The sequence below is a fragment of the Clinocottus analis genome, unplaced genomic scaffold (genome assembly GCF_023055335.1).
Source record: "Clinocottus analis isolate CAN_PGR_092001 unplaced genomic scaffold, fCliAna1.0.p SCAF_4, whole genome shotgun sequence".
Classification (NCBI taxonomy): Eukaryota; Metazoa; Chordata; class Actinopteri; order Perciformes; family Cottidae; genus Clinocottus; species Clinocottus analis.
Genome location: NW_027176153.1, coordinates 18,942,758 through 18,960,973, shown reverse-complemented (window position 1 = coordinate 18,960,973; position 18,216 = coordinate 18,942,758). Strand labels below are relative to the sequence as shown.

The window sequence follows — 18,216 nt, the reverse complement described above, 5'->3', positions numbered from 1 at the left end:
ATTTTTTGTTCAGCGAGAAAATCTATAATCAATACTGGACACCATTTTTTTAAAATGATTTTTGAAGCGTTAGATGCAATCGCCACTAATAAAAAGCGAACTTTAGGATGAAGACAAACACCAATAATGCCGGGCGTCCATGTTCCCTGAGCAGACGCACTGGGATGCTTTTTAAAGTCTTCTTCAGACACTTGTTGCAACCACAATGTTTATTTATTTAAAGCTTCAAAAGTCACGAGTGGAGTATTCACTGACATGTTTTACATCGTAGAACTCTTTAAAACCTCTGAAGCTTGTGTTGCCCACAGAGCTTGTTCCATCTGGATTAAACTAAGACTTTGAGAAGTGAAACAATGCTGACTCACCTCTGGTTTTTTTTTTTACATTTCATTTAGCTGACGCTTTCATCCAAAGGCTTTAGGGCTTATTCTTGCTGCCCTCCATCAGACCCCGATGCCAGGTGCCCAATGCAGATTATTTTCTCCATCAATGGACCGCCTGGGTAATAAAGACATTAAATAATACACCGCGAAAAATAAATCCTGTTCCTGAAGCCCCATGTGATGTCTGATAAACAGCCCAACTCCCAAAGATTAGTTTACCATCAGATCACGATTAAAAGAGCAGCAAATCCTCACAAAGTAGCTGCTCCATGAAGTCAATGTTTCATATTTTACTGCGCTGTCAAACATAGTCGCCGATTAATTTTCTCTCGATCCACCAGATGTCTGAACACGACTGCAGACCTTCATCACACTGTGAGGCACAAAGGCAAACACCTTGACCACAAGAGGAATGGTTGACATTATTAAATCAAACTCGGGGTCGATCTATAGATAGAGGCTCGCGAACAAACGCATCAGAGAAACAGCTCGGTACTCTTTCCTCACTCTGGACTCCAAACTTAACCGAAGGCCTGAACACATCGCGTCGCATCGATATCTTTAAATTCAGCGTCTTTCTTCTTCCCTCTGTTGAGTCACGTAGCTGAAGCTCTAGCTGGTGTGTTTGCTGGTAAAAAAAAGAAAGAGAAGGTATTTATGACTATACGCCGCTGCGTATTGTAATAATAGTCTCAGCAATAGGAGCATAAGCTGACATCTACCAGTTATTCAATGCTGTCTGCAGTGAATTCATCCAGCTCGTCACACTTTCACTGCTTTCTTTTGCACGCTGGTCAATGATAAACTGCATTTCTTTGTCGACTTGTAATGACAATAAAGTTGAATCTCAATTCTGAGAATTTCTATTTATTGACTATAACGGGGCTTAAAAAAGTCCTTAAAAAAAAAAAAAAAGATTATTGGACCTTATTCTGCGCCGGTTGGAGGGAAAAAAAATCATATCTAAACAATCCAGCACTTGTGTAAAGTAATTCCCATTTCATTAACTAAATATCATAAGGTTAATTAATAGTGAAATTTAAGTGCCGATATAAAAAGATGCATCAGGACACTCACCCAGGCGCGGTCACGTTCGTGGACTTCACTTCTGTCAAAGTAACATACGGCACACTTTAAATCAAAGCTTTATCAGGTCTGAAGACTTACATCAGTACAATCAACCAGTCGCATCACATTGTGTTTGGAAAGGCTTCCAGATGTTTGAAAAGTCTTCCCAAGTCTTCATGAGAACATACAGATTGTGCAACATTATTGAAATATAACTTAAGTGACATTCAGTCTTAGATGTATTTGCACATTGGGGGTCCAGCAGGAACACAGACCGGTACACTTTAATCTTTACTCACACACAAACAGCCCAAAGAGAAGAGAAAGAAAGAAAGGAGAAGCTCTTCCAATTAATTATGTTTCAGTGCAAAACAATTATTAAATTCTGAAAGTATTACGGTGTTAGAAATACTCGTTTTCTGGATTTACATTAATAATAGCGCTCGTCGGGAATTAAATATCACAACTACAAAAAGAAAGAAAGTCTGGTGATATTCTGGATTTTTTTTTTTGGGTCAACAAATCTCATGAAAAAACAAACAATAAACTTATGAAACTCAGAAGTATCGTCTCAACGGCTAACACGCCCCCTTCATCTCAATAACATGATAAATAATAAAATAACAGACACTGGAGCTAATTTCAGTCACTCACACATGCTGCTGTAAAAACTCACAAAGTCCAACAAAAACACTTCTTACTCCCGTTTGAGTCACATTAGACCAAAAAAAAGAAGAAATGATTTAGACTTAAAATACAACTACGTAGTGAACATTTGAGGATTCATGTCTTCATAAAGAACCAACGGGTTGGGAGCCGACAGCTGTTGGTTTTCACCTTTTTCATGGGACTTATTGACGACAACAAAAACACAGAACATCACCAGACTTCTTTCATCTGATGTGTGGAACCGTACCTCCCGTCCCGCATGAAGCACTGAACTCATACTCGCCCCAAAGTGAAAGTAATTCATGTCTAAACAACAAATATAGTAGAAATAAGGCCCAGGAAGTCTTTTTTTAAGTCGTACTCTGTCCCTATATTACATTTCATTTAACCTCAAATTAATGTATTTTCTTCTGTCGTCCAGTCTATTCATTAAGTCTTCACATTTTGGTCTGCGCTCGACGGGTTCGATTCCATATCCACGTCCTCCTCTTCCTTCCCATTTGTCTGTCCGGCTCCGTCGGCGCTCGCCCCCGAGCCGTTTGTCGCAGCCGCGTTTGCCTTCGACGTTTCCTCCTCTTCCTTTTTCTCTGGCACTTGATTGAAATCAGTCCTGGGGATTTTTTCCTCTCTCCCAGAAGAAAGAGAGGGCGAATGTTTTGACGTCTTTGGGTGCATCTGCGCCGAGGGGCTCGTTTGACCGGCGGCTTTATCGGCGGCGGCTTTCTCCTCCGCCGGCCCGCCGCCGGCGGAGCCGTTGCCCTGCGGCTCCTTGGCGTCTTCGTCGTCGTCTTCTCTCTTCTTCTTGGGCGGTTTCTCCGTGTCCACGTCCACGTCCGTTTGCATAATGTTGTCTGGTTCCTGTGCTGCGGCGGCCTTCGGGTCGGCGGTCGACGCGTCCTCGCCGTCCGCACAGGCCTCGTTTTTTGCCGTCAGAGAGTCGGGACTGGACGACTGGTCCATTTCATCATCATCATCCTCATCGTCGTCGTCTTCTTCTGGAGAGTCGTTTCCATTCTCCAAAATTTCATTAGACTCTTTGTTTCCATTTCCGACAGACCCCGCTTCTGTCTTCTTCTCCGGCGACGCCTCGGACGGTTTGTTTTTGTCTTTGCTCGCCGCTTTATCGGTTCCTTTCTGAGCCTTCGGAGCGTTATCCAGCCCGTCCTCTTTCTGCGGCACGGCGGCCTCGCCGTCTTTGCTTTTACTCCGTGAACACGCGTCGTCTTTCCCCTCTCCGTTGGCGTCGGGTCTTTTCTCCGCCTTCCTGAGTTGTTTCTGGATCTTTCGGGGACACCACACGAACTTGTCCTTGGGCTCAAAATGAAGGTAGGCGAAGCGCACGAGCTCCTGCCGCTCGTGCTTGTCCTTGACGGCAAACAGGAAGTAGTCGAGCACGCTGCGTTTGACGCTGCTGAGGGTCTTCTTCACCAGAGTCTCCTCCAGAAAGAAGTGCACGAGCGGGGCCTGGTAGTGCTCATAGCCCAGCTCCCCGATGCTCTTCAGGATGCGAGTGATGCGCAGGTTGTTGTGCATGTTCCTGTGAGAGGTGAAGCGGTTGAAGCTGAGATTATAGACGGATGTTTGCTTGTGTAAGACTTTTTTTTTAAAATTTAAATATTCACCTCTCCAGGTTTCCAAAGCGCTCCTTCCAGTTATCTGCTCGTTTCACTTCGCCCGTCTCCTTGTTGACCAAGCGCATGCCGTAGAAGCCCAACATGAGCTCATAGGACTCCACTAGTCGCTTTTTAGCGTCCTTGTTCTTTTTGAAGGCCTGGTGAGCATAAACAGTGGAAATATTAACTAATTAAACGTAGAACTTCTTTAAAATAACATGGGTCAAACATTTTAATTGTGGTAAAAGTTCTGTTTGAAAATTTGTGGAAAATATATTTGGTCCATATGAAAAGAGCTGAATGTTTTGTAACAGCTTTTCTAAACATTAAAATCAGGTTGATGAATGGTAGTACACTTGTTTACAGTACTGTTGTTTGTTTGAACACTTTATTTTATATTCTATTGTCATAACAATAGCAATAAACTGTGTTCATTGTCTAACATATGCACCACCCGCCAAGAAACATTTGAATAAATGGATCTGATAGCGTTTCCTTGTTATCTCGTGCTAATGATGCGAGTAGAAATCATTTAGATAATACAATGCAATATTTATAATGAATTATTTCACATGATATGAAGCTTTTAAACTTTGTTTAAATAGTTTTTGGAGTGTTAATAATCCTCTGAAGCTTCTCTAACACATCTCTAGCCACAGCATCTGAAACGCACGTTCAACTCACTGGATGACATTTGATTTCGGCTTTGCTGTCACCAGATATGACTCTGCGGCGGAAATATAAATGGTCAAATTAATTAATGGTCTGTTTCATGTTGTGCTCTTACCTCAATTTCTTTCCTGGTGAGCTCTGAAGCCATGTAATTAACCCCCGGCTCTCGCAGCGGAAACAACCTTAAAAGGGCAAGAAGATTTAGAGAAGAAAAAAACAATTAAATCAATTGTTATCTATCCGAGTGCTTCATCACACACCACGTACAACTCTGGAGCGCTACGATTTTACTAACTATATCCTTCTAATAAACGCTCAAGGATCAGAAAGCAAAGCCTTCGTGTTGCCATGACATCATTCTGGGTACAATTGGGATTTAGTGTCATTTTAATTAAAACTCATCTTTTCTTGAAACTGTTTTAAAACAGTGATGGCGTGGGCACCGTTGATCTTTTTATTTGGATAAAGGCTTTCCCAATACCTAAATGTGTGCTATTCTATCACTAATGGTACTTTGAAAGCAGGTTGTGTGTTTCTTATTGTTCTTACTGGTGCACAACATTATTTACCGTAAAAAATAAAAGCTTTTTTTTTTTGCTTAAAGTTACTATAAGGAAATCTCTTTTATATGGAGTTTGGCGGCTCCTGTGGACACAAGCGGTAGTGTTTCCGCGCACCAGAGTCCCTTTAGAAAATCTCCAATTTTCCTGCAGCAGGGTCAGTCTGCTATAAGCAGTCCTGGATGCCTCACTTCCCTCCAGCTTGCCCAGCAATACGGCCGGGGCCACGAGCAGCGTGGCGTCAGTGTTGGCTCCCAGCAGAGACCGGCAGAGCATCGATGGAAACACGGTTGGTGCCGTTAAAGTCTGAGCTGAAGTAATTTCTGCATGATTTCAGCTCATTTTGCACAGACGCTGACCTATTGGCACTCGACGAGCATTAAGAATAACTCTCAAACAAGCCAACTAGCCGCTTATGGTTTAATTTATTAATGCAGGTCACATCGACTACTTGGGTTTGAAATTGAGACGTTTCATCACCTGTTAAGAGTTTCTCACAGTAATTTTACAAGTGTGTTGCATGCTTCCGACTGAAAGTGCACCAAATCGAGAGGACACTGGCCAAAACACACACACACACACACACACACAAACCAAGGCGCGAACAATACATACCACTGAATGTACGAATGAACTCTCTCCAGACGCTTGTAGTCATTTTTCCACTCCTTAAGAAATGATTCAATGTAGATATCTGCACAACACGATAAAGAAAGCATCATGACACTGGACAGACTTCATTATTTTTTTTATCTTGTAAATAAATATCTTAACATGTTACCATCAGGAGCAGAGGGATATTTATTTAGATAAAACTGCAAATTGTTCATTTTGTCTTCTGAGCACTCGTCATTTGGAAGATTCTGTCAAAAACAAAAACATTGTTTATAGATATGCATCTATATTCATATATTTTAAAAAGGACAAGACGCATTTTGGTGATGTTTTGACTTACTGGATAGCGTCTCCTGTAGTTCTGCATGTCCTTTGCTGCCCTCATGTTTCTGGGCGTGTGATGCCACTGCATATAAAAGCGAAAGTGAAATTAACCTGCATCCAACGTCTCATCGTTATGCAATTTTGGAGATGTGGACAACATTAGAATTTATTATTGATGCATCCTAGTGTAAAACAATAACTACAAGCAGCGTCGTCCTTACTAATGATACCACGGCATGCAATGGAGCAGGAAGCTGACATAACGCTGTACAGTAACGTTGCAAGTTGAAACATAAAAAAGGCCAAGCTAATCTATTTCCCACTCCCGGTTAACACTTGATTTAAACAATTTAATCCTGATTTAAACTACACACAGTGCCCAGTAACCGCTGTACGCGGCTTAACATAAATATGTCGACGTGACGCCGGCGACTTGTAACCCCTGAAAGCGACATAACGCCATAAGAGGACTAGCTAGGCCAGCTAGCATGCTATCGATTAGCATTCCGGACAAACGGCAAGCAAACGTCGGGAAAAAGGGAACCGAGTTACAAGTCAACATATTCCTCCGCCGTGACGTGGCTCGTGCAAGTCGTGGTTTGGCCCGGCGGTAACCAACAAGGGTAAAAGCGCGTACGTTTAGACTCCAGCCGGATTTGTTTTTGTCTTGACATGACCGGCGGGGCTGGCTCTCTCCGGCCGGGTCGTCTCCATCACTCTCCCAGGTCGAGTCGTAATCACAAACGCAGTCGTCCTCCATGATTTAAAATACGAACACGCAAAGTGACCAGCTGAGGTTAAATGCACGTGTGACCTGCGTTTTCTTGCGCCTATTGACGGACATGGGTCTCGTTACACTTGCATGTTCGGGTTAGACGAGGACGGCCCTGACCATCCGTCTTTCCAGCCTACCATCGTCAGACAGCAGCACGGGTTGGCGTCTGCAGCGCCGATGCTGCCTTCAGGTGATCCCTCTCCGAGTGGTAATTACCGGTCTTTGCATAACGAGACACAAATGGCGTTTGCTTGTTGCCTTGTATGAAAACCGGAAACGAAGTTTGCCTTTAATTAAACATGTCTTTTGTCTATTTTAAGAGAAAAATAATCCGACAACAGCAGTTTTGAGTCGCTGTCTTACGTGACGACCAGTTAGCTACAGTTTAAAATACATTTTAAAAAAAAATAAGGTTGGTATAATTTTTTTAAAGTATAATGGCGTTTAACAACACTTCAGTCAACAATGTATTCATTTTTGGGGGGAGTTATAGACCCCGTCCTGGTAGCTGGTGTCATTTAGCACTTAATAAAGTTGTTAGTGTGCTTTCTAAAATAATAAAACCTAAGTTTCCGACAGAACCTGAAGGCAGCACACTTGCTCTATTGCAGTGGTTCACAAACTTTTTTTTGTCAAACCCCCCTTTGAAACATTATAATCCCCCTCAGCATTATAATATATATATATATATATATATATATATATATATATATATATATATATATATATAACACATATTATAATTGATATAAGTCTATAAAATGTGTTTTTCTTTTTTTCAAGTAGTGCTGTCAGACATATTAATTCCATTACATTCTTGAATATGATTTTTTAATATAACTTCACATGTTAAAATTGAAGTTAGGAACTTACACTCCCCTGTTTAACAGTAGATTTTTCAAACTGGATTGTGCAAGGAAATATAATCCTACATCAATAATAATGACTGATCAATACATATTATATTATATAACGAAGTCATTGTATTCTTTAAGGTTGAAAATATTCACAAATGTTTAAAAAAATTGTAATTATTGATGTGTCAAGGAATATTTTAATGACTGTAATCTTTAACATGTGACAAGTGCAGTCAACCCTACAAGGGCTGCCATCCTCTGGCATCCCATTTGAAGAAGATGATGGTGTCTCATTTGGAATTGTACGATAAATCAGTGTAATTTCATTTATCAACCACAAGTCCTGTCTTGTACTACAGAACCTGTTTTAAGATCCCAATGCCACTAACGGTCACGACAAGTTATTGCAACAGCACCATGAACTCAGTTCACACCTGTTGAATATAAAACTTACTTGAGTAAAAGTATCTCACCAAAATATAACTAAAATATGACATCTGTGCAGTATATATATATATATATATATATATATATATATATATATATATATATATATATATATAATGTGTTTGGGTACATTTTATTGCAGCATTACTGTTTGTTGCATTGTTCTACTGTCTATTATTTATTAGGCTGTGATCATTCTAACTTTCTTAAATACTGTTGGGTATAGTTTAATCTACAGATATGCATCATATTCTATCAGATCATATGTTTGTGTCGTCCTTGTGACCATGCAGCTCCCAGCTCATCCGAGACGTTTTAAAAAAAATACTTTTTAAAAGTAAGAGACATTTCTCAAAACATTGAGAAAAACTTTATCACAAACATTCAAAATCACAGACTTTGCTGTCAGACAAATGTTGTGGAATAAAAAATTATATATGTTTCTGAGATGTAGTGGATTAGAAGTATAGAGTTGCATAACATGGAAATACTCTAGTAAAATACCTTGAAGTCTTACTTAAATACAGTACTGAAGTAAATGTACTTGGTTACATTCCACGTCTCTTCATCACAACATCTAGAAACACTTCAACTCACTCACATGGCCTCAACTCAACTCTATTCAATGAGCTTTATTGCTGTTAATGTTCCAAAAATAGACAATATTGCCAAAGAATTAAGATCTCTCTCTCTCTCTCTCTCTCTCTCTCTCTCTCTCTCTCTCTCTCTCTCTCTCTCTCTCTCTCTCTCTCTCTCTCTCTCTCTCTCTCTCTCTCTCTCTCCTTTAAGGAGCAGCAGCACAGAGGACTCAGCGGTGTAAACATGTAATTTGTCCGTGATGTCCATCCTCCGACGCTAATTGGACTGATGCATTTATACGGGGAAGTATTTCACCATTAGAAGATATAAATAGAACCGTTTATTATCACAGGGGGGATTTGATTTTGAACGGTCGCTGGTGTGGGGTTTCTATTTTCGGTCTTTTAGTTACTGTGGAAACTGGCGGGCCCTGCAGGCATCCAGTACGAGCCGTTCCTTTTTAATGCTTCTGCTTCATAAAAATGTATTCCCCGTTGCCTTGTTCTCAGAGTCTTCAATACAGATGGAGGGATTTGTTAATATACAAAGGGATTATAATAATTATGTAAACCCAGGCTGGCTGTGTCTGGCAGTGATTTGGTGACGTTTAAGACGTAAGCCTCCCCCCCCCTTCCTGCTTCCTGGAGTGTGTTGCCGCAGGAGCCCGGTGGGGGGAGTCGAGGGTCATCCGGGGGGATCCTGCTCATCCTGCTCACCGGGGTTGGGGGGTTGCTCCAGCTATTTGTAAATCACAGCTGGATTTGGGTGTTAAGTATACGAGCTAGTTTCCATCTGGTTTATTTAACCGAGGCAAGATTCACAGTTTTCAAACGTGTGTGTGTGTGTGTGTGTGTGTGTGTGTGTGTGTGTGTGTGTGTGTGTGTGTGTGTGTGTGTGTGTGTGTGTGTGTGTGTGTGTGTGTCAAAATCAGGTTTAATGGCCATGTACATTTTCACACACATGGAATTTGACGCCGGTTTCTGCTCTTTGTACTTGTTTACAATAAGCAAAACATATATATTCCAAAAATAGTATGTTTGTATGTGTACGTATGTATGCATACATATATAAATGTGTATGTATAAATGTGTGTATATGTATAATGTTCATTTCAGTATCAATGTATCCAAATGTTCAAAAACTCTCTGTAGATGCTCATTCTTTACATCATTATTTCATAGTACACATAAAGAGATATCGTGATAATTAGATCCTTTTTTTTTAAATGAAGCATATAAATGTATTGTATGATTTTTATTCTTGTATCTGATTAGGATTCAGCACATAATCTCATCCTCTTCGGCACTCCAAATTCTCAGATGTGACCTGAATGACAGATTGAAGCGCCTGGAGTTCAGTTCAGCGCCGTCCTCGTCTCCGTGTCTGCACACTCATCACCTCTCTGGTTCGAGCTGCGTCCTCATGGACTTCACGTTTTGCCCCTTTCAAATGTCCTTGTTGGACAACATCTGCTAAAGACTACGTTTTAAAATCTAAAACTTTGGTGCTTCATTTCTATAAACCCTCTTCCAGAATTCTTCCAGATTTGCATTTTCCCTCCTGCAGATTTGGCAGATGGGAGAAATGTGCCGTGAGGCAAAAGGTCCGCTTTTCTCCGCATGACGCCATATGCAACTTTGCATTTATTTATTTATTTTTGGGGTGTTATTTTTGTTTTACCATCTGCATATTCTGAGACACCGAGTCAATCTTTCTCCATTTCACGAGAGGAAAAGTGGCAAAAAAAATTGAGTTGACAGCGTTTAATGTGGCGTGAGAATAAAAATAGGAGAGGAATTTTGCCTTCAACTGGCCAGTTAAAACATAAATCATCATAAATGAATAAGTTATGAATGCTCATGCATACAATAAATGGCACAACGTGCACAGTGCCGACAACAATGAACCCGGTGTGAGTGTTTACGAATTCAGCAAAGTTATGACATTTGGTACGAGAGACTTTTTGTGTATATTTTTGCTTGCGGCGAATCCTGTAACTCTCTACTTAGCAACTTAGTTGTTTTTTATTTCACTTGCGTCACACATCCCAGTTATTTGGGCTCTTTCCCAATCATTTTTACTGGCCAAGTTTTATAGTCTATTTGTGTTCTGAGCCCCAAGGTGCCAAAACTAGTTTTTCTTTTTGAAACATCGATTCTGTGACAGCTGAAAAACTTAACATGCAATCCAAAAAGGTCCCTTAATATTCACACTCCTGCTGATCGTTCACCACGAGAGGAGGAAGAACAATGACACGCATTTTGGTGACTCATAATTGTTACTTTGGTTTATAAATTCAAATTATTTTCGAGACGAGAGGAAACGGCTAAATATAGTTTTCGGTTCGAGCTCAAAATAAGTAAATAGATATTACTGGAGCTTCACAAATCCCCCAATGGGAAGCTTCTACTCGCTTACCAGCTGTCAATCAGCAAGATGATAACTGCAACAGAGTAAAAGCAATAATATTAATGCGCCAAAATTGATTAATTTCCATATGACATTTTAGAAAACGAGGCATTATGAGCGCGAAAGAGGACGCTTGATGGCATTCCCATAATCCACTTCATTTGTTTCCATTGTTCCTCGTAGATGACATGTTAATGTGTGTGTGTGATAATGAAATGTAATCGAGAAAGCAGAGAAGAGAGAGAGAGAGAGAGAGAGAGAGAGAGAGAGAGAGAGAGAGAGAGAGAGAGAGAGAGAGAGAGAGAGAGAGAGAGAGAGAGAGAGAGAGAGAGAGAGAGAGAGAGAGAGAGAGAGCAAAATCAAAATCAATGCGCCGTCTCTCGGACTCTTCATCCTCACCCTGAAGCTGCAGGCCTGATGGGGATCGATGGGCCTCCTCACTTTGTCCCAGGTCCTCGGGCTTTGAAGCGGATGTGAATAACCCGCTGCGTGGATGGATGGGAGGCCGCTGGGGGCTTCAGGTTCCTCTCTTATCGGCGGAGATGTAATTGCTTTACGGAGAGCTGGTTTGAATCACGACAGGGACGCGAGCGCTCATTTAGCCGCTTGACACAGACGGCTCGCTCTGGTTTAGAGGAGCGAGAGAACACAACGTGATCCACCTGCATGGAAGTACGCCGCCGGTGCCTCTGATACCTGCTGTGGCACAAAGAGGAGGGGGGGGGGGTGAAGGGGTGGTGTGGAGGGAGGGGCTGTGTGGCTGTTTCTGTTCTTTCCTTCCACGTTGGACTAGAACATGCAGCCTGGACGATGAGATGAAAACCCATCGAGCGAGGGCCCCGGGATCTTTCCGCTTAACGCGTTTAACTCGTGAGCTTCGGCCTCGCCGACAGTTCAACTCTGTGCTGCTGGTATGAGTAACCATGGCAACCGGCATCACCTATACAGTTCAGCTTCCAGAAGCGTCTCGTGGAGCGGCGTCTTTATTCAACAATAACACCAGCATGCATCAGTTCTCTAACGTGCAGACACACACACACACACACACACACACACACATAGGTGAACATGAAGTCATCAACATTATTAACACACACATATATATATATATATATATATATATATATATATATATATATATATATATATATATATGTATAAATGTACGTATTTATCTCCTTTTTATTTGTCTTTCTTTTTTTCATTCTTTCACAAAATGTCCTCTCTTTGATTTTCCACTTGACAATGACTTTATTATTATAATTAATATCATTATTATGTATTATCCTGAGGCTGTAAAAGGATGAGAAATCACACGCGATGACATCATGACATTACTTCTCAAACAATAATATTGTCTCACCTACAACTGTCCTTCGCTGACCTCGAGGTCATAACCCATTTCACATGAAGGCCTATACTCATTATTATGATGATTATTGATTGTTTGATTGGTCAAACTCGTTTTTCAGGAGGCCAAACACAATCCTTTCTCTATTCATATTGTGTTGTTTTGTTGGTGCTGCAAATAAAGACAAAGAAAGCAAGTGTATTCAGTTTTCATCCCGTTACACTGGCATTAGTTTCTCGATCTCCATGTTAACTTAAACATTTTGGGATGGCGTGGTCAAGCCTCGTGCTGCCGCCTGACACCTGGTTTCCTGTTTCTCGGGCTTCCGGTCTCCACCTTTCAGATGCGCAGTTAAAGTCCAGTTCAAACGTGGGCGCCCGCTGGTTGCTGTCCGTGGTGCTGAACCCTCCTCTCGTCAGCTCGGCGTCCATAGGTCCAGTCTGGACTTCCACTTGTTGCACTCAGCTGGGGTGAGTGAGAGCGCGCGCATTGCTGCAAACGCGCGCGCAGTGTCTTATTCATACAGTTCACCCATCGTTTCTTTAAACGTTGGACTGCTTTGCGCATGCGAAGAGGCAAGCTGAGGCCACTTGCTGCCGACAGTGTTGAGAGCGTCGACCGCTCTCAATGCGCACAGCAGGATACGCGCCTTTTTCTTTTTTTCTTTTATTATTATTTTTTTTTTACATAAACAAGACATCTGAACCTGGCAACACAGATTTCCCGCTTGTATTTTCCGGCACGCAGCGTCTCACGCAACCGGCAGCAACACCAATGTGGAGGACTGCGCAGAGGGAACACCACCAGCACCACCACCAGCAGCAGCACCACCACCACCTGTAAACCCTGCGCCTGTGGATCCGCCGCTCCGACTTTCACGCCGACGCCGACGATGAAGAAGCAAAACGTCCGGACCCTGTCGCTCATCCTCTGCATGTTCTCCTACTTGCTGGTCGGCGCCGCGGTGTTCGACGCGCTGGAGTCCGAGTCCGAGAGCTCCCGCCGGCGCATCTTGGAGCAGAAGCGCAACGAGATGAAGAAGAAGTACCGCTTCTCCGAGCACGACTACCGCGAAATCGAGCGCGTGGTGCTGCAAGCGGAGCCCCTCCGCGCCGGCAGGCAATGGAAATTCGCGGGCTCTTTTTACTTTGCCATCACAGTCATCACCACCATCGGTAAGTTGATGTGATGCTTCTATCTTTAGACCCGAGGGGTAATGTTTGACTCTGGTTGCTACAGTGTTTACGGCGGAGTGTTTATACCCCTCTGAATGAAAGCGAACACCTCGGGCTTGCTTTGCAGACTAAATCTGAATCGAAGAAATGTGTTCCGCGGTCCACAGTGTGCGTAGTATCGTGCACCTTCTCATTCCCATCCCTCTGCATTGAAGGTTACGGCCATGCCGCGCCGGGCACCGACGCCGGAAAGGTCTTCTGCATGTTCTACGCCGTGCTGGGAATCCCTCTCACCTTGGTCATGTTCCAGAGCCTGGGAGAAAGGATGAACACCTTCGTCCGCTATCTCCTCCACAAGGTGAAGCAGTGCCTGGGCTGTCGACGCACCGAGGTGTCCATGGAGAACATGGTCCTGGTGGGCTTCCTGTCCTGCGGCGGGACGCTGTGCGTCGGGGCCGCAGCCTTCTCCCACTTCGAGGGATGGAGCTTCTTCCACGCGTACTACTACTGCTTCATCACGCTCACCACCATCGGCTTCGGGGACTTCGTGGCCCTGCAGAAGAAGGAGGACCTCCAGGAGAAAACGCCCTACGTGGCGTTCAGCTTCATGTACATCCTGGTGGGGCTCACCGTCATCGGGGCCTTCCTGAACTTGGTGGTGCTCCGCTTCCTCACCATGAACACCGAGGACGAGCGGCGGGACGCCCAGGAGAGGGCGTCGCTGAAGAGGGACCGGGGCCTGCTGGACGGGGCCGCGGGTCTCCGAGTCGCCGGGGAACAGAGCCGAGGCGTCCGCAGGGAGAGGAGCCGGGGCAACGCGGCGCACAGTCGCAGCCACAGCACGCTCTTCCTCCCGATGGAGGAAGGCACCAGCTGCACCAACCTCATCGCTTCCCCGGCGGAGGACCCGGAGAGGCAGAGAAGCCCCTGCGGACACAGGCTGCATTTTCAGATCAAGGCGGGCCGCCGCCGGCCGGAGTCGAGCCTCAGCTCGCTCTGCTCCTGCGTGTGCTACCGGTTGGGGATTTGCGAGAGTCCCCTCATGTCCCCCGGCGAGCACCACGTCTGCCACGTCAATGCCGTGTACGACAACTCGGTCTCGTATCGGATCGAGGGATGCTCGCCGGGCTCCAGGGACAACACTGGACTCTCTTCCCCAGGAAGCACGCTCTCACCCGGGCACAGCTTCCGGGAGTTCCCCCGTTCGAGGAGAAAGTCGGTGTGAAGAGGCGCGCGGGAGTGCTCGCAAGGAACGAAAGCAGCGTTTTTCAATGACACTGTATTTTGTGTTTCACCTGGTGCATGTCTGTTAAATGAAGAAGATGTCAGTTGTGGCTGTTAATGATTCTTTTATTTGTTACGCAAGGACGAGCTTTCTTATCCTCTTTTACCATGACATGATTTATGTTTGTGATTACGCTGTTTTCTTCGCATGAAAGCGAACGTGCATGCTCAAAAGAATGTATATAGCACACGATGTGCTATGCACAGTTGGGCTTTTTAAAGTATTTTGGATATAGTGCTTATTAATGACTGTGTAACTGTCCAGTGAAGGTACGTGAATGGCCCTCGGTGGACTCGGCTCCTGCTTCCGACAAAATCAAACACTTTTCATGTCACAGCTAGAAAAATGTTAACTTTTATATTAAAAAAGCCTTAAATAACTTTCAGCAAGCACATGAGATATGTGGCTTCTTATAGCTCAGTGAATTTCATAAATCCTTTTATTACTCATAATGTGGGAGTCGGAATAACTTTTCCGTGCATCGTTCAGCATTAATGCACTCTGATATGAAGATATTATGATTGTCACATGGCTTATTATAATGTTATGGATGTAGCACACAAGAGATATGTAGCAGGTTACAAATAAACTTCCCAAAATCCTGGAAAAAAAATTGTTATTTTCCAGCCCAGGAATGTCATTTCCATGTCGACATAGTTTGTAGTCCGATTCGATGTGAGTCTCTTTCAGTATTGTTTTATTAAAGCAGGAGGAAGGACCGTCACATGTCTGAGGGTTTTTATTTGAAAGTTTGCTGAATGATTGAACCACGAGGTTCATTTCTTTGTCTGAATTCGTCTTGCTTTCTGACAGGAAGTGCGGCACAGAGGAAAGAAATGGGGCGAGTTCTGGTGGCGGTAATATAATATATTAACTGATTTACAGTTGAAGGAAAACCCAGTAAGCCTTTATAGGATTTACACGTCAAGACTTTGAGATGTTGAAGGTTGAAATGTCAAAATCTGGTTGAAGTGAATGTTTTTAGACATCCAGGCTGTTGTTTCCATTTAATACTTTAATACATAGTTAAGACCTGCTTAACACTAAGTTATATTCATTGAAATCCACATTTCAACCAAAGCTTCAGTTTATTATAACGTAGCAGTATATGTAAATATTGAATGTACCTTACTAAAGTAGATATATATTTCATGTGTTCTGTAAACATCTACTTCCTTAAAATTCTGAGTTAATTTTATTGGAAAAATGGTTTTTAGTTTGGATCATTTTGAATCTTTGAGTTTTTTTCAAGATGACAAACCTTAACTTTGAGTGCATTGTGTTGTTAATAACACGTATGTAACTTTCCCTTCAATGCAGACTTTCACCCATAAGGGACTCCTTCACAGTGCTGTGACTCAGTGAGTCCTACGGGACCACGGAGTCCTGTCTGTTTGAAGTAAACGGCCACCTCTCTGAGTGCTGCACCCAATATTTCAAGTCGGTAAACGCCACACCGTTGCTGCTGTCACAAAATGAAATCATGTGTCTTAACGTCTGCCCATTGCCTCCAATCGCTATTTCTTAAATCTGTTTTTGGTTCAAAATGAGGAACACAAATCATGAAGACTTTACATAAGTGTCCCCAAAGCATGCATTGCAAGCCATCTGTGGATCTGCTGCAATAGTGAGCTACTTTACATATAAATGTGAAACTGATTGGGCAATAGAATCTGAAATGGTGATTGGTTATGGAACGCCATCTGCTCCGGTTGCGTGGACAGAAATGTCTCCTTTTCTTCCTCACGTTGGCACATCAACATGCGCTAACTCTGAACCATCGTGTGCAACAAGTATGTCAAAGTGTTTGTCCACTTTCGAACGCAAGATGATCGCCATTCTGTACGATTTAATGACAGAGACAAGAGAAAGACATTTAAGGTGGAATAACTTTGACGAGGGGGCCCTCTACAGGTGACATCTCTCTTCTGGGGAAGTCTGAGGGATGGAAAGTCACAAAGTCTCATGTGCATCATTTAGCCAGGAGAGGGCAGTGTATGTCCACACAGCATCCACGTGTTCATCTATAAATGTCTATAAAATTCATTCGGACACAGTGAACAGCATTATTGAAACCTCTCTATTTCATTCATGAAAAAAGTGTTTTTTGCTCCTTTTGGGCACATTGACGTAGGAATTAAGAGTCCATGAAGGTGTAGACCTGGGCCCCCGTGATGTCAGTCAAAGGCCTGTTGATCTCTAGTCCAGGTCAATACTACACTGGTTCACACATGTGGAAGAAGCATGTCTAGAATCAGTACTTTTTATACAACCAACCAAACAAACCACAAACTTGTCTTAAGGGGTTTTATAATCTGCGTAGCATCCGGCATCCTCTATTGCTGCGCCCAAAGCAGAACGCTGTGAAAATCTGGTTCAATATCAATACGGATCCTGCACGCGTGAGATTGTACTGTCATATTTAACAAGGTGAGTGCATCATTATAGCCTATTTATGAACACATCAAGCAATTCTGCTGAGCTACGGTCTGTGAATTGCTTATTTGTGTACGTCTGTTTATCCTTTAAAGGGTGAATAACTCATGAAACAAAGGTGTGATCCCTTCATGAGTCCCGTCTTGTGTTCAGCGTCAGCACGCACACACCAGTGTTCACACAGAACGTGATCCAACATGAGCCTGAGCCACGTCTCCGCTATTGATCCCGGAGACTCTCCTGTCGATAGCAGGAACAAGGCTCGGTATCGATACTGTAGATATTGATCTGACCGGCCAGAGAAAGAAATCTAAATGTAACTCTTCTTCTGACACACAGTATCCAAGTATGACACATCATCATATTGCTAGTCAAGGACTCACATCCTCTTAACTATCATGTACCGCTGTGTGAAATCGAGGGTTAGTGGAAGAGTCCTCTGGGTGGACTGCTGTACGTTCTGCTTACATTATCCACAGATCCTTTTGCTCTTGGCCTTGTTGCCATAATCTCATCAGATAATCAATATCTGTCAAATCAACATTCCTAAACTATCATTTCTGATACAAATTATGTTCCATTGTTCGTACTAAATACATCGATTCAAATATTCATTTTCCGGGAACCAGTTGTCAAGCGAACTGCCTGAGTGGTGTACAAAGAAAGTTATTGGCAGAAAACCAGGACACAATTAGTTTATATTGATGGATCACAGCAGAGATGGCCAACACTTGAATAAGATGGATAAGATATATATAATATAGAGGCTTAAATGACACAGCAGCGTGTATTGTGGAGGGCCAGTTCTCTTGTTATGGATGGATTTGGATGGTTGAGGTTTGGGCTAAAAAAGAGGACGATATTATCATTGCAGCATTTCTGCATCGTATCCAGAGAGGCAGACCTGATGCTGCTGGACGGATGAAACAGAGCACTGATCTTTCTCTCCCAACACATTAGCGTAACATAGACCCACAAAACTCCCCCCGGGGGACAGA

General features: G+C 43.1%; 2 protein-coding genes across 3 annotated transcripts; one reads left to right on the top strand and one right to left on the bottom strand.

Annotated features, from left to right (window-relative positions):
- Positions 1 to 1,689: 1,689 nt before the first annotated feature.
- ogfr (opioid growth factor receptor) lies at positions 1,690 to 6,809 on the bottom strand. 2 transcript variants are annotated; one of them, XM_068597401.1, is made up of 7 exons: positions 6,542 to 6,809; positions 5,921 to 5,986; positions 5,747 to 5,828; positions 5,581 to 5,659; positions 4,521 to 4,587; positions 3,743 to 3,891; positions 1,690 to 3,657 (listed from the first exon to the last, which is right to left on the bottom strand). In XM_068597401.1, the coding sequence occupies exons 1-7, from the start codon at positions 6,662 to 6,664 to the stop codon at positions 2,550 to 2,552; spliced, it is 1,674 nt and encodes a 557-aa protein (XP_068453502.1). In that variant the 5' UTR covers positions 6,665 to 6,809; the 3' UTR covers positions 1,690 to 2,549. The 2 variants fall into 2 exon arrangements, with proteins under 2 accessions (XP_068453502.1, XP_068453503.1); XM_068597402.1 differs by lacking the exon at positions 6,542 to 6,809 and adding an exon at positions 6,126 to 6,458.
- Positions 6,810 to 12,734: 5,925 nt separating this feature from the next.
- LOC137800274 (potassium channel subfamily K member 15-like) lies at positions 12,735 to 14,972 on the top strand. Its single transcript, XM_068597403.1, has 3 exons — positions 12,735 to 12,792; positions 13,070 to 13,497; positions 13,713 to 14,972. The coding sequence occupies exons 2-3, from the start codon at positions 13,215 to 13,217 to the stop codon at positions 14,720 to 14,722; spliced, it is 1,293 nt and encodes a 430-aa protein (XP_068453504.1). The 5' UTR covers positions 12,735 to 12,792; positions 13,070 to 13,214; the 3' UTR covers positions 14,723 to 14,972.
- The last annotated feature ends 3,244 nt before the right edge of the window (positions 14,973 to 18,216 follow it).

Bases quoted from the DNA above. Each gene is read 5' to 3' on its own strand.
- ogfr (XM_068597401.1), bottom strand. From the start codon at position 6,664: ATGGAGGACGACTGCGTTTGTGATTACGACTCGACCTGGGAGAGTGAT. The intron at 5,987-6,541 runs GTACGCGCTTTT...TTTTATATGCAG, and splicing joins AATCCGGCTGGAGTCTAAAC to TGGCATCACACGCCCAGAAA. The intron at 5,829-5,920 runs GTAAGTCAAAAC...TGTTTTTGACAG, and splicing joins ACTACAGGAGACGCTATCCA to AATCTTCCAAATGACGAGTG.
- LOC137800274 (XM_068597403.1), top strand. From the start codon at position 13,215: ATGAAGAAGCAAAACGTCCGGACCCTGTCGCTCATCCTCTGCATGTTC. The intron at 13,498-13,712 runs GTAAGTTGATGT...TCTGCATTGAAG, and splicing joins CACAGTCATCACCACCATCG to GTTACGGCCATGCCGCGCCG.